This window comes from Salarias fasciatus, unplaced genomic scaffold (assembly GCF_902148845.1).
Source record: "Salarias fasciatus unplaced genomic scaffold, fSalaFa1.1, whole genome shotgun sequence".
Classification (NCBI taxonomy): Eukaryota; Metazoa; Chordata; class Actinopteri; order Blenniiformes; family Blenniidae; genus Salarias; species Salarias fasciatus.
Window position 1 is genome coordinate 260,714 of NW_021941399.1, and position 12,541 is coordinate 273,254.

Here is a 12,541-nt window from a genome sequence, read left to right on the forward strand (position 1 = left end):
TATTACACAATGCCATATTGGTGATGCTGTCATTAAAGCGAGCAGATGTCAAGCTTCGATTCTTTTGGACATTTCACTGTATTTCGGAGGAGACAGATTCATTAAAATTGTCTTAAATGTCTTTGTCCTGAGTGTTGGTCTAGAGACATTTTCATCATCTGCGTAAACTAAAACTTTCAAGTAAGAATATTAAGTCTATTATGAATATTAGATTTATTGTGGCTGTTTATTCTGTGTCTGTGAGTTTTGCCCCTGGACGAAGCTGTGTAGATTATTTGCCCCCCAGCTGCAGTAACGTCCCCCCGCCCTCCTTGTCTCCAGCTGTCCAGTGTTCGGGGGGCCAGGTGTACCAGGAGTGCGGCCGGGCCTGCGGGGCGTCCTGCTCCGACCTGCGACAGGCCCGGAGCTGCGAGGACGAGGGCGACGGGGAGTGTGTGCCGGGCTGCCAGTGCCCCCCCGGGCTGGCGCAGGACCACCGGGGCCAGTGCGTTCCGGTCTCCCTGTGCCCCTGTGTGGAGGGGGGGCGGACGTACCCCCCCGGGGCCAAGCTGCAGAACAGCTGTAACGTCTGGTACGTGATCCGCGCCTCGTTCAGACTCTCCTTTATGACGGCTGAGCTGCTTTTATGGCTCTGAGATAAGGAAGGAGGCTTTTTCCTCAATAGAACGCTGGCAGGGCGTCAGCAGAGGCTTGTCTTCATTCAGCCGGAACGTTCCGGAAACACGTCCTCCAGATCCAGATCCAGATCCAGATCCAGATCCAGATTCAGACAGACTGAAATCTGTGTTTTCACTGTGGAAAAGGTTCAGAAATCATTGAAATGACAGCAAAAAGCTCAGAAGGGAGAGGAGGCAGTGGAGTTCTGTGGCCCTCACAGGTCCTCAGTGGTCCTCGTTGGTCCTCGTTTGTCCTCGTTGGTCCTCGTTTGTCCTCGGCTGCGGTGCGAGAGCTCTGATGAAATCCGTCTATGTTCCTGCTCCGCTCCGTCAGGATAGGTTGATTTCATCGCGTCTCTTCACGGCTCACACTCAGACGTTCTTATCACCTCCAGCAGGAACGTCGGGAGCTCTCGGCTGGATTTATTACTCACTTTGTCTTTTGTTCTCGCTTTATGACTCCGCTGATGTCAAACGGCTTCTCTCCCATCAGGTTGATTATTACTCTGCATTTAGTTTACCTAAATAAATAAACATCTCTTCACAGGGCGCTCATTGAAATTATAATTAAAAAAAGGTGGGATTTCTACCTCAGGGTGGCACCAAGCTCCGTCCAGGACTTCGATTCCCGTATTAGAAAGGCCTCTGATCGATATGGACTCCATTGTTTGACAGTCTGGATGTAAACATGAAGTTTTTTTTTTCTTCTTTGAGGTCAGAAGCTTTTAAATAACTCCATGTAATGGATGCAGTGAGAAGCCGGCGTGTTGCACATTGTCAGAATTTAGCTCATCATGTTTGAACACAGCTCCAGTGTGTGATCAGTCAAACATGGTTCTTCAGGCTCCAGGTGAAAATCCTTTTCTCAGTTGGATGGATGCTGAATAACTGACCGGTTCTGTGACGTCTCCGTGTTCTGGTCCTCCTCAGCGTGTGCGAGCGCGGACGCTTCAACTGCACCCAGGAGCGCTGCCGGGACTCGAACCGCTGTCCCGGCTCTCTGGTCTACGCCCCGCGCTCCTGCCTCCTCACCTGCTCCGGCCTGGACCCCCCCGGCGGCCCCGGCCCCCGGTCCGGCTGCAGGGAGCCCCTGTCCGGCTGCGTCTGTCCTCAGGACACCGTCCTGCTGGTGGGTTTAGACGTAACGCTCCTTTACACGTGAAAACATTAAAGACCTGATGTTGATCCCTGAAGCGAATTCCGTTGGATCGACTCAGTGGAGTTACAGGACTGATCCGGCTGATTTCTCTGCCACTGCTGTGACAGAGCGTGTTTAAAATGAGTTTAATCAGATATATGTATGTTTTATTCCGTCTGCCGACACTTTTAAATCACAGCTTAAAAGCTTTCTGTTTGCTCAAGCATCTACTTAGTTTTCGGGCCTGTTTTTAATCTCCTTTTTAATGTTGACTATTTATTTATTTATCTGTCTGACTATTTATCTGTATTTAATTGTTGTTTTTATTGTTGTTTATTATGTTGTGAAGCACTTTGTGGCTCTTTACCTGTGAAAGGTGCTATACAAATAAAAATTACTTACTTACTTACTATTCATGTTCAGGGCGATCGCTGCGTTCACCCTGACCAGTGTCCCTGTCACCACAACGGACGCCTGTACTACAGCAACGACACCATCACCAAAGACTGCAACACCTGGTGAGTCAGCCCCCTCACGGCCTTCACAGTCTTCACTCAATGAAGCCATTAAATCAGTTTAAAGCTCATTTACTTCAGAGTTTATTGGGAAAATTACATTTGGGTGAAATTTCGCTAAAATCCATTCATGACAGACGGAAGGAAGTCGTGTAAATTGAGTTTCATTGATAATCCAAAGCAGGTGAAAGCTGAATTGTGTTTCCCGTGTGTTCTCGATGCCGCAGTGTGTGTCGGGAGCGGCGCTGGCACTGCAGCCGGCTGGCCTGCGCCGGCGTGTGCGTGGCCACCGGCGACCCGCACTACGTGACCTTCGACGGCCGCGGCTTCTCCTTCCTGGGCGACTGCCAGTACGTCCTGGCCCAGGAGGAGGGCGGCGCCTTCAGCGTGACGGCCGAGAACGTCCCCTGTGGCAGCGCCGGGGTCACCTGCACCAAGTCCGTCACCCTCAGCCTGGGGAATACCGTCATACACCTGCTGAGAGGTGGGCGGGGCAGCTGTGGTGGGGGAGGGGAGGGGGGACTATAAGCTCTGATGCGTTAATTAAAGTATTTCATTCATTTATTTTATTGATTTATTCATTTAACATTTTCCAATGTGTTTGTCAGTAATTCCAATTTTTTTTGTTCATTTATTTAAAGCTGCATTAAGGAGTTTGTGCACGTTTTATGTGAAACAGCGCCCCCTGCAGGCCTTGGGTGTAACTGCAGCTTAGTGAAACGCTCGTCCCTGTGGCTTGCGTCAATGTACGTACACGGAAGAGGGGAACTCCTTCCTCGCTCTTTTAGTCGCAGTCGAGTAAAATTTAAGTGTCTTCTGCCTGCTGGGTCTGTGTGGAGCTGAGGCAGTGCCGGAAGCCGGTCTCTTCTTACTTTCTGGAAGCTCCATCCTCAGCACTGCTCAGTTGTTGCTGCTAAGCATCTGGCGGAGTAATGGCGGACAAAACGAAACCTAAGGAAGTCAGGCCAGCGGGAGGCGCATTACGTCACATCCTCTCAAATTCTTCTGGAGCCGGACCGACACTGTGACTTTCAAGTGAAAATTTAGCGCTGTTAGCGGTACTTACAACGAATATGTCAGGGCACATTGTACACATTATTGAATATTTGTAACATATTTATGGTGGTCAGTTGAAAAACTTCTTAATGCACCTTTAAGATCATTTATTTAATTTTTTTTGTAATTAACACACAACTGGATTATCAGATGCATTTAATTTAATGTTATTTATTCCTTTTTTATTTGATTTATTTAATTTTTTTTAAGTAATGTAATTTTTTTGAGAAATGTCATTATTCAATTTACTTGATGTATTTAGTTTAACCATTGAATGAAAAAAATGGTTTGTTTTTAATTTACACAAAACTTTTTTGTAACTTTCTAATTATAATAGAATTTCCTTTAATTTATTATTTACTTTAATGTTTTCAGATTTCAGAAACAGGCTTAACTGGAAATGTTTGAAATCCAGTTTTATACCCATAAACTATTATTTTTTTTTATTGCACATTTCCAGTTTTTTTTAAACGGCCTTTTTCAGTGGTGTGAAACTTCTGACATAGAATAGATGTTTACAGTCATTGAAAACATTTTAGGTTCCTTTAACAAAAGAGCAGAAACTTGCTTTTCCCCTGTTCAGATGTGGAGCATTTTAAATGATGAAAGTGGTAAAATGTGGTGAAGGTCTGAGTCTTATTGGTGCAAACGACCAGTAATCTGCTCCGGACTGTTTTTAATGAATAACTTCTGTAATATATATAATCAGCCCGATGTTAACAGACCGTCATGATGGGAGTCGGAGGAGTTCATACGGGAAGCCTGGTTTATGGGATGTGGCGTGACGGACCGGATCTCCGGTCAGCTGCAGGTTCCCGTTCAGCCCGGACTCAGTGTGTTTCTCCATGCGGCGGTCAGGCAGAGCCGTGGCGGTGAACGGGATGCCGGTGACCCTGCCGCGGTCCTACAGCGGCAGCGGTCTCACTCTGGAGCGGGCGGGCCTGTTCGTGGCGCTGTCGTCTCGCCTCGGGGTCACGCTGCTGTGGGACGGAGGTGAAGAGCGCCGTTTCCTTCCCGTCCAGTCTCCTCGTCCGCCGTCTCTCTGCAGATTGCCTGGACGCCGGGAGGGGGGCGTTAACCTGTGTGTGTTCTCAGGGATGCGTGTGTACGTGCGCCTGGCGGCTCAGCTGCGCGGCCGGGTGGGGGGCCTGTGCGGGAACTTCGACGGCGACGCGGCGAACGACTTCACCACGCGGCAGGGCATCGTGGAGTCCACCGCCGAGCTGTTCGGGAACTCCTGGAAGGTCAGCCCGTCCTGTCCCGACGTGGCCGAGCAGGACCTGCGAGACCCCTGCACCGTAGGCCCGCACACACACACACACACACACACACACACACACACGCCGGGGCACGGGTGTGGAGTGTGTGGCGGTGAGCGCCCTCCCGTGTGTGTCCAGGTCAACCCGCACAGACTGACGTGGGCCCGGAAGAAGTGCGCCGTGCTGACCCAGGATGTGTTCTCACCCTGTCACCTGGAGGTCCCCTTCCAGCAGCACTACGACTGGTGTGTGTTCGACGCCTGCGGGTGAGTGGCTCAGCCTGAGCGTCCAGCCAGCCGTCCATCCGTCTGTCCATCCAACCGTCCAGACAATCTCCTGCAAATGTCTTTCGTTTATGATAAACACTTAATACACTCCTTCCATTTATATGTTGTGTGTGTGCATATGTGTCTGCGTGTGTGTGTGTGTTGTAGGTGTGACTCCGGTGGGGACTGTGAGTGTCTCTGCACGGCGATCGCCGCCTACGCCGAGGAGTGCAACCGCCGGGGGGTTTACATCCGCTGGAGGTCCCAGGAACTCTGCCGTATGTCCGAGACTGATACACACACACACACACACACACACACACACACACACACACACACACACACACACACACACACACACACACACACACACACACACACACACACAGGGCCGGCCCGGGCTTCTCAGGCGCCCTAGGCGAGCCCAACATGAGCACCCCGTGGGAGCGGGGGGGGGGAGTCCAGTGGGAGGGACGAGCGCAGCTGAGCAGTGCGCTGCTCACGCGGGCCGTCAGAGCGGTGGTCACATGGAGGCCCCCCCCCCCCCCCCCGTACGTGGCGCCCTGGGCGGCTGCCGAGTTCACCTATGCCTGGAGCCGGCCCTGCACACACACCTAGCAGCTGATGTGAGTGATCTTCCTGTGTGTGTGTGTGTGTGTGTGTGTGTGTGTGTGTGTGTGTGTGTGTGTGTGTGTGTGTGTTTGTGTGTGTTGCAGCCCTACAGTGTGAGAACGGGCTGGTGTACGAGCCGTGTGGCGCGGCGTGCTCGAGGACGTGTCCCGGCGTGGAGACCAGTCCTCACTCGCAGTGTGCAGCGCTGTCCTGTGTGGAGGGCTGCTTCTGTCCCGCCGGCACCGTCCGACACGGTACTGAGACAGGACACGGTAGTGAGACAGGACACGGTACTGAGACAGGACACGGTAGTGAGACAGGACACGGTACTGAGACAGGACACGGTACTGAGACAGGACACGGTACTGAGACAGGACACGGTAGTGAGACAGGACACGGTACTGAGACAGGACACGTAATGAGACAGGACACGGTACTGAGACAGGACACGGTACTGAGACAGGACACGGTAGTGAGACGGGACACGGTAGTGAGACGGGACAGACACGGTAGTGAGACAGGACACGGTAGTGAGACAGGACACGGTAGTGAGACGGGACACGGTAGTGAGACGGGACACGGTAGTGAGACGGGACACGGTAGTGAGACGGGACACGGTAGTGAGACGGGACACGGTAGTGAGACGGGACACGGTAGTGAGACAGGACACGGTAGTGAGACGGGACACGGTAGTGAGACGGGACACGGTAGTGAGACGGGACACGGTAGTGAGACAGGACACGGTAGTGAGACGGGACACGGTAGTGAGACAGGACATGTAATGAGACGTACTGAGACAGGACACGGGGACGGTTCTCTGTTGTCTACTGATTGACGTGGAGCCTTAAGCCAGTCACTGATACTCCTTTAAAGTACGAGAACCAGCCTGTAGCTTCGTGCCGATACCAAGTCGATACTGTGTGTGTGTGTGTGTGTGTGTGTGTGTGTGTGTGTGTGTGTGTGTGTGTGTGTGTGTGTGTGTGTGTGTGTGGCAGGAGACAGCTGTGTGGCGCCCAGCCAGTGCCCGTGTGAGTGGGAGGGCTCCATGTTCCCCCCGGGGAGCGCCGTCACTCGGCACTGCCAGAACTGGTGAGTGGGCGTTCGTCCCCCAGCAGGTGGTCTTCTTCAGGGGATCCCGGCGGGTTCACGTGGGTCTGCCGGTCTCTGCAGCTCCTGTGTGGACGGGCTGTGGCGGTGCGAGGGCGTCTCCTGCCCCCCTCCCCCGCCCCCCTGCCTGGAGGCCGAGTTCCCCTGCGCCGGCGGCCGCTGCATCCCCTCGCAGTGGGTCTGCGACAACCAGGACGACTGCGGAGACGGCTCGGACGAGGTCTGCCCGTCCACCTGTCCCCCGGACCACTTCCACTGCTCCAGCAGGCCCAGGTGGGACAGCTCCACTGCAGGCTCGCCGTCGAAATGTTTAGTTTGGAACAATCGGAGCTGAATGAAGGAGAACGTACTGAGTTGAGCTGAGTTTTATTGAGTTCAGTAGAATTCAGTTGAGCTCAGTTGAAATGAATGAACTTAGCTGAGCTCGGTTAAGCTCGGCTTAACTGAGCTCAGCCCGGGTGAGCTCAGTTCAGCTCAGTTCAGTGTTTGTTGCTCATTTGAATTTTTTCAGGTTTTCAGGTTCGTTTTGTAGAGTTTAGACTTTCTCTGATGGGATTGAATTGAGTGTTTTTGAGTTTGCTCACATTAAACCCTGCAGATCTGCACTGAGCAGGTTTCACTGTGGCTTTCTCAGGTAACTACAGTTACAGTTACAGTTGCTGTAATTGAGTTTTCCAATCATTCCAGGTGGAAATACAGGTTTTTTCTTGCGATTTGGAGGTTTGTTTACATGACCTTTTTGAAAACGCTTCGACTCCTTCATCGTGTAAACGGGTGAAAATTACTTCCTGGAATCAGAAGAGCGTCACAGCTGTGGTTGACGGCTCGATCTGAAAGGTCCTGTTGTGAACGGATCCTGAATCTGGTTCGGTTGAGATCAATCAGGGATTCCAGCTGGTTCCAGTTCTGGTTTTTAGGAGTCGGGTCGGAGTTATTCTGCAGGCGCGTCGCTGCTGTGGCGGAGCAGAGACAGACTGGTCGAGCGGGACTCTGGTCTCCGGCAGTCTGCAGCTTCTCTGAGCTGTGTGCAGTGGATTAACGCTGCTGCGCCCCGCAGCGGTCCCTGTTTGAGCCCGGCGCTGCGTTGCGACGGCCACCCGGACTGTGCCGACCACTCGGACGAGGAGTTCTGCGGACCGGCGCCCCCCGTGCCCTCCTGCCCCCCGGGGGAGTTCCAGTGCGCCAACGGGAAGTGTGTGTCGGCCAGCCGGGTGTGCGACGGCCGGCTGGACTGCGGCTTCGCCGACGGATCGGACGAGCGAGGTGAAGCATCTCTGAGAGGGGGGTCCTCGGGGGCGCGGGTCCTGTTACTACAGAGCGGTCTCTGCCTGCAGACTGCGGCGTGGCGTGTGACCGGGGGGAGTTCCTGTGTGCGGGGGGGCGCTGCATCCTCTACCTGCACCGCTGCGACGGCCACGACGACTGTGGAGACCTGAGCGACGAGAGGGGGTGAGGCCCCTCCCCCATGCGGTCGCTGGACTCCTGTCGGTCCTGACCGGACTCTAGCATCCTGTCCCCTCTGCAGGTGTGTGTGCGCGCCGGGCGAGTTCCAGTGTCCCGGGGATCAGTGTGTCCCCGCAGGCAGAGTGTGTGACGGACGCACCGACTGCCCGTCGGGGACGGACGAAGCCGTCTGCCCCAGTAAAGGTGACGGACTCTCCGCTGGGGGGCGGAGTTCCCGGTGACGCCTCCGTTCTGACCGGCGGTTCTGTGTGGCAGTGACCTGCGCTCCGGCTCAGTTCGCCTGTGCCGACGGCACCTGTGTGTCCGAGACCCAGCTGTGTGACGGCGCGGCGGACTGTCCTGGCGGTGAGGACGAGAACCTCACCAACTGCTACGCTGCGACCACGACCCCGCCGCCGCCGCCGCCCGTCACCGCGGCCTCAGGTACGAGACGTTTCAGCACAGGTGCACCGATACCCAGGACAGGTGTCGGCATCGGCGGCTCCCTGCCGGCAGTTCTCGCTGCAGGTCCTGTTGCTTGGTGACTCGGTCGGGTGTAAACCCCCGCTGGTCTCACCCGACGCGTGTGATTGGCCGTTTCCTCCTGGCTGCCGCAGCCTGCAGGCCGTACGAGTTCAGCTGTGCCACGGTGGAGCAGTGTGTGCCTCAGGCGTGGCGCTGCGACGGGGAGACGGACTGCGCGGACGCCAGCGACGAGCAGCGGTGCCCCGCCCCCTGCGGTCCGGGTCGGGTGCCGTGCCTCGGCGGGGATCAGTGTGTGGAGTACTGGCAGCTGTGCGACGGCGTCCCGCACTGCCGGGACCAATCGGACGAGAGCGTCGACAACTGTGGTGAGTCGACACTCAGATTGCCTCCACCTGGCCCCGCTCCACCCGGTCCTGCTCTACCCGGCCCCACCCGGCCCCGCCCGGCTTTGCCCGGTCCTGCTCCACCCGGCCCCACCCGGCCCCACCCGGCTCTGCCCGGTCCTGCCCCACCCGGCCCCGCCCCGCCTGGTCCTGCTCCGCCCCCCCCGGAGGAGCTGCAGGATCTGATGGTCTGTTCTTCCAGGCTCTGCTCGGATCCCTCCCTGTCCCGGAAGCTTCTCCTGCGACAACCGAACCTGCGTCAACGTGTCCCGGGTGTGTGACGGCGTGCCGGACTGCCCGCGGGGCGACGACGAGCTGCTGTGTGGTGAGTCCAGGACAGACGGGAGACGATGGACGGACTCGGGGGAGGACAGGAAGACAAAGGCTCGGGGCTCTGGTGCGTTCAGTAATAAGGAGACGTCTTGTCTGGTGAAGGTAAGACGGTGTCCCCGGCGCCCCCCGGTGGCAGGAACGGCTCCGTCCCCTGCCCCGAGTTCACCTGTCTGGACGGAAGCTGCGTCCCGTTCAACCTGGTGAGTCTTGAACAGAATCGACCCGCCGCGTGTCGGCCGCTCTGACCGCTGTTCCGGCGCTCAGGTGTGTAACGGAGCGGCGGACTGCCCGGACGCCTCGCCGGCGGACGAGCGGGGCTGCCGGGGGTGGAGCCCCTGGGGCCCCTGGAGCCCCTGCAGCGCCACCTGCGGGCCGGGCGCCTCCAGCCGCAGGAGGTCCTGCCCCCCAGGAGACCCGCTGCTGCACTGCCGCGGTCCGGAGGTCCAGAGACAGCAGTGCTTCAACGCCAGCTGCCCCGGTGAGCGGTTCCGCCCCCCGGTTCGGTCCAGGCGGAGCGTCCGCCGGTCAGAAGTGAGGCGGTTCGAATCCGGCGCGCTCATTCCGGTGCCTCCTCTCCCTCAGTGGACGGCCGGTGGCTGCCGTGGGGGAGCTGGTCCAACTGCTCCAGCGGCTGTGGGGGGGTTCAGGTCCGACGCAGAGGCTGCGTCCCCCCTGTCCACGGAGGACGGGCCTGTCCCCAGCTGCCCGGACCGTCCAGCCTGCCCATGGAAATCAGTAAGAGGCGCCCGCAGGCCCCCGAGGACATCTGGAAACCCGGCTCAGGTCAGGCTCTCTGCTGGTCTGTGTTCAGGACCGTGTCCCAGTGACGGCTGTGCCAACGCCAGCTGCCCCCCCGGCCTGGTGAGGCTCCACTGCGCCCCCTGCCCGCTGTCCTGTGCCCACATCAGCAGCCAGACCGCCTGCGATCCCGCCGCGCCCTGCTTCTCAGGTCAGCAGGAGGTCGACCCCCCCAGTCCTCTCTCTGACCCCCCCAGTCCTCTCTCTGACCCCCCAGTCCTCTCTCTGACCCCCCCAGTCCTCTCTCTGACCCCCCAGTCCTCTCTCTGACCCCCCCAGTCCACTCTCTGACCCCCCCAGTCCTCTCTGCCCCCCAGTCCTCTCTCTGACCCCCCCAGTCCTCTCTCTGACCCCCCAGTCCACTCTCTGACCCCCCAGTCCTCTCTCTGACCCCCCCAGTCCTCTCTCTGACCCCCCCAGTCCTCTCTCTGACCCCCCCAGTCCACTCTCTGACCCCCCCAGTCCTCTCTCTGCCCCCCAGTCCTCTCTGTGGCCCCCCAGTCCTCTCTCTGACCCCCCCAGTCCACTCTCTGCCCCCCCAGTCCACTCTCTGACCCCCCCAGTCCTCTCTGCCCCCCAGTCCTCTCTCTGCCCCCCCAGTCCTCTCTGACCCCCCCCAGTCCTCTCTCTGACCCCCCCCAGTCCACTCTCTGACCCCCCCAGTCCTCTCTGCCCCCCAGTCCACTCTCTGACCCCCCCAGTCCTCTCTGCCCCCCAGTCCTCTCTCTGCCCCCCCAGTCCTCCCTGTGGCCCCCCAGGCCTCTCTCAGACCCCCCAGGCTCTCTCAGGTTGCAGGTCTCTCTGCAGGCTGCTGGTGCCCCCCCGGTCAGGTGATGAGCCCGGCTCAGGAGTGTGTGTCGCCGGAGCAGTGTGTGTGTGAGGTGGCGGGTGTGCGCTACTTCCCGGGCCAGCAGGTGAAGGTGGACTGTGAGATCTGCGTGTGCGAGCGAGGCCGGCCCCAGAAGTGCCGGCCCCACCCGGACTGCTCAGGTGAGCCGGCGGCCCCCCTCGGCCCCTGCGGCCCCCCCCGGCCCCCCGCGGCTCCCAGCGGCCCCCCGCGGCCCGGGAATCAGACCGTGGCTCACGCCGGGCGCTTCCCTCCGCAGCGCGCTGTGGGTGGTCCTCCTGGTCCGAGTGGGGCCAGTGTCTGGGGCCCTGCGGCGTCCAGAGCGTCCAGTGGTCGTTCCGCAGCCCCGTGGGCCCCGGCGGGGGAGGGGCCGGGGACCGGACGGCGTGCAGGGGCATCTACAGGAAAGCTCGCCGGTACGATTCCTCCCGCCTGACTCCGCCTCCTCCTCCTCCTCCTTCGTCTTCACTGATCTGGAGTGTGAAGTGTGTGAACCCAGCAGGGTCTGTCAGTCCCAGCAGCTCAGCCGCTTGTTCTCATGTGGAGGTCTGAGTGACGGTGCACTTTACCCACAATCCCCTCTTCTCACACCAATGCTCACAACGTATTTCTCACTGGAGCTTTCAGCTTTGCAGATGGATTTTGCTGTATTTCTGATTTGTGTGCGTGTGTGTGTGTGTGTGTGTGTGTGTGTGTGTGTGTGTGTGTGTGTGTGCAGCTGTCAGACGGAGCCCTGTGGCGACTGTGAGTTTCAGGGTCAGTCTCACGCCGTCGGGGATCGGTGGCGGGCGGAGGAGTGCCGGCTGTGCCACTGCCTGTCCAACCTGACGGTGCAGTGCTCCCCCTACTGTCAGTACGCCGTCAGCGGCTGTCCTCAGGTACACGCACACACATGCACACACACACACACACACGCACACACGCACGCGCACACACACACACACTGACAGAGCTGCTGCTGTGTGCAGGGTCTGAGGCTGATTCCTGGAGAGGGAGAGCGCTGCTGTTTCTGCCAAGGTACCATGAAGCATCCCTCCACAATGAAGCAGGTTGAAACGTGTCGCTTTTGAGTTTTGGTTTCTGAAGAGTTTTTGCATTCACACGGCAGCGTTTTGTAAACGATGCAGTTTCCCTGTTGGGCCACTAGTTGGTGCTCCTGTGTGTTTTTGCCCTACAGTTGATGCAAAAGGACTGTTTCAGTGCAGCAGCAGCACTTTTTACATTTATCTGTTACCGTTTTCCAAGAATTTTGCATTTTGAGTGTTTTCGAAAGGTTCCACCTCGGGCGCCGTTCTGAAAAAGTTGCCTTTTCACTGGATCGGATGGAGCATGTTCTGCTGGGTGATCTCTGCTGTCAGATCGTGGCTCCATGGATAAAACCGAAATGATGCAGTGAAAAGTTTAAAGTCTGCTGATGTTTTTATCCTCTTTCACTCTTTAATCATGTAAAGTTTGCCTTTTAGTGTTTTACTGGGGGCAGGCTTATTTCTGTCAACTTCCTCATTCTCAGCTACTGAAAAGACAGTGGAGCTGGTGTCAAATTACAAGCCGCCCATGTCTGCACACTCAGATCAGTGCCTGAAGGCTGAACGTGAGGACAGAGTTGAACAGAACGCCGTTCTGGGGAGTTTCTGAGCTGAGA

The 12,541-nt window shown here is 57.4% G+C and overlaps 1 protein-coding gene across 1 annotated transcript in view; it reads left to right on the forward strand.

The window, feature by feature from the left end:
* sspo (SCO-spondin) overlaps positions 1-12,541 on the forward strand; it is a gene marked incomplete at its 3' end in the record, with an annotated part of 117,942 nt that overhangs the window by 12,869 nt on the left and 92,532 nt on the right. The window contains exons 17-39 of the mRNA XM_030087744.1: positions 322-571; positions 1,587-1,785; positions 2,218-2,312; positions 2,537-2,793; positions 4,224-4,358; positions 4,461-4,663; positions 4,763-4,890; positions 5,059-5,168; positions 5,607-5,756; positions 6,498-6,591; positions 6,673-6,845; positions 7,944-8,058; positions 8,135-8,256; positions 8,329-8,505; positions 8,670-8,849; positions 9,357-9,458; positions 9,532-9,732; positions 9,837-9,989; positions 10,066-10,203; positions 10,860-11,042; positions 11,159-11,315; positions 11,618-11,777; positions 11,868-11,916. Of these exons, the coding sequence (XP_029943604.1) occupies positions 322-571; positions 1,587-1,785; positions 2,218-2,312; positions 2,537-2,793; positions 4,224-4,358; positions 4,461-4,663; positions 4,763-4,890; positions 5,059-5,168; positions 5,607-5,756; positions 6,498-6,591; positions 6,673-6,845; positions 7,944-8,058; positions 8,135-8,256; positions 8,329-8,505; positions 8,670-8,849; positions 9,357-9,458; positions 9,532-9,732; positions 9,837-9,989; positions 10,066-10,203; positions 10,860-11,042; positions 11,159-11,315; positions 11,618-11,777; positions 11,868-11,916 (3,531 nt within the window). The remainder of the gene's footprint in view (positions 1-321; positions 572-1,586; positions 1,786-2,217; positions 2,313-2,536; positions 2,794-4,223; positions 4,359-4,460; positions 4,664-4,762; positions 4,891-5,058; positions 5,169-5,606; positions 5,757-6,497; positions 6,592-6,672; positions 6,846-7,943; positions 8,059-8,134; positions 8,257-8,328; positions 8,506-8,669; positions 8,850-9,356; positions 9,459-9,531; positions 9,733-9,836; positions 9,990-10,065; positions 10,204-10,859; positions 11,043-11,158; positions 11,316-11,617; positions 11,778-11,867; positions 11,917-12,541) is intronic.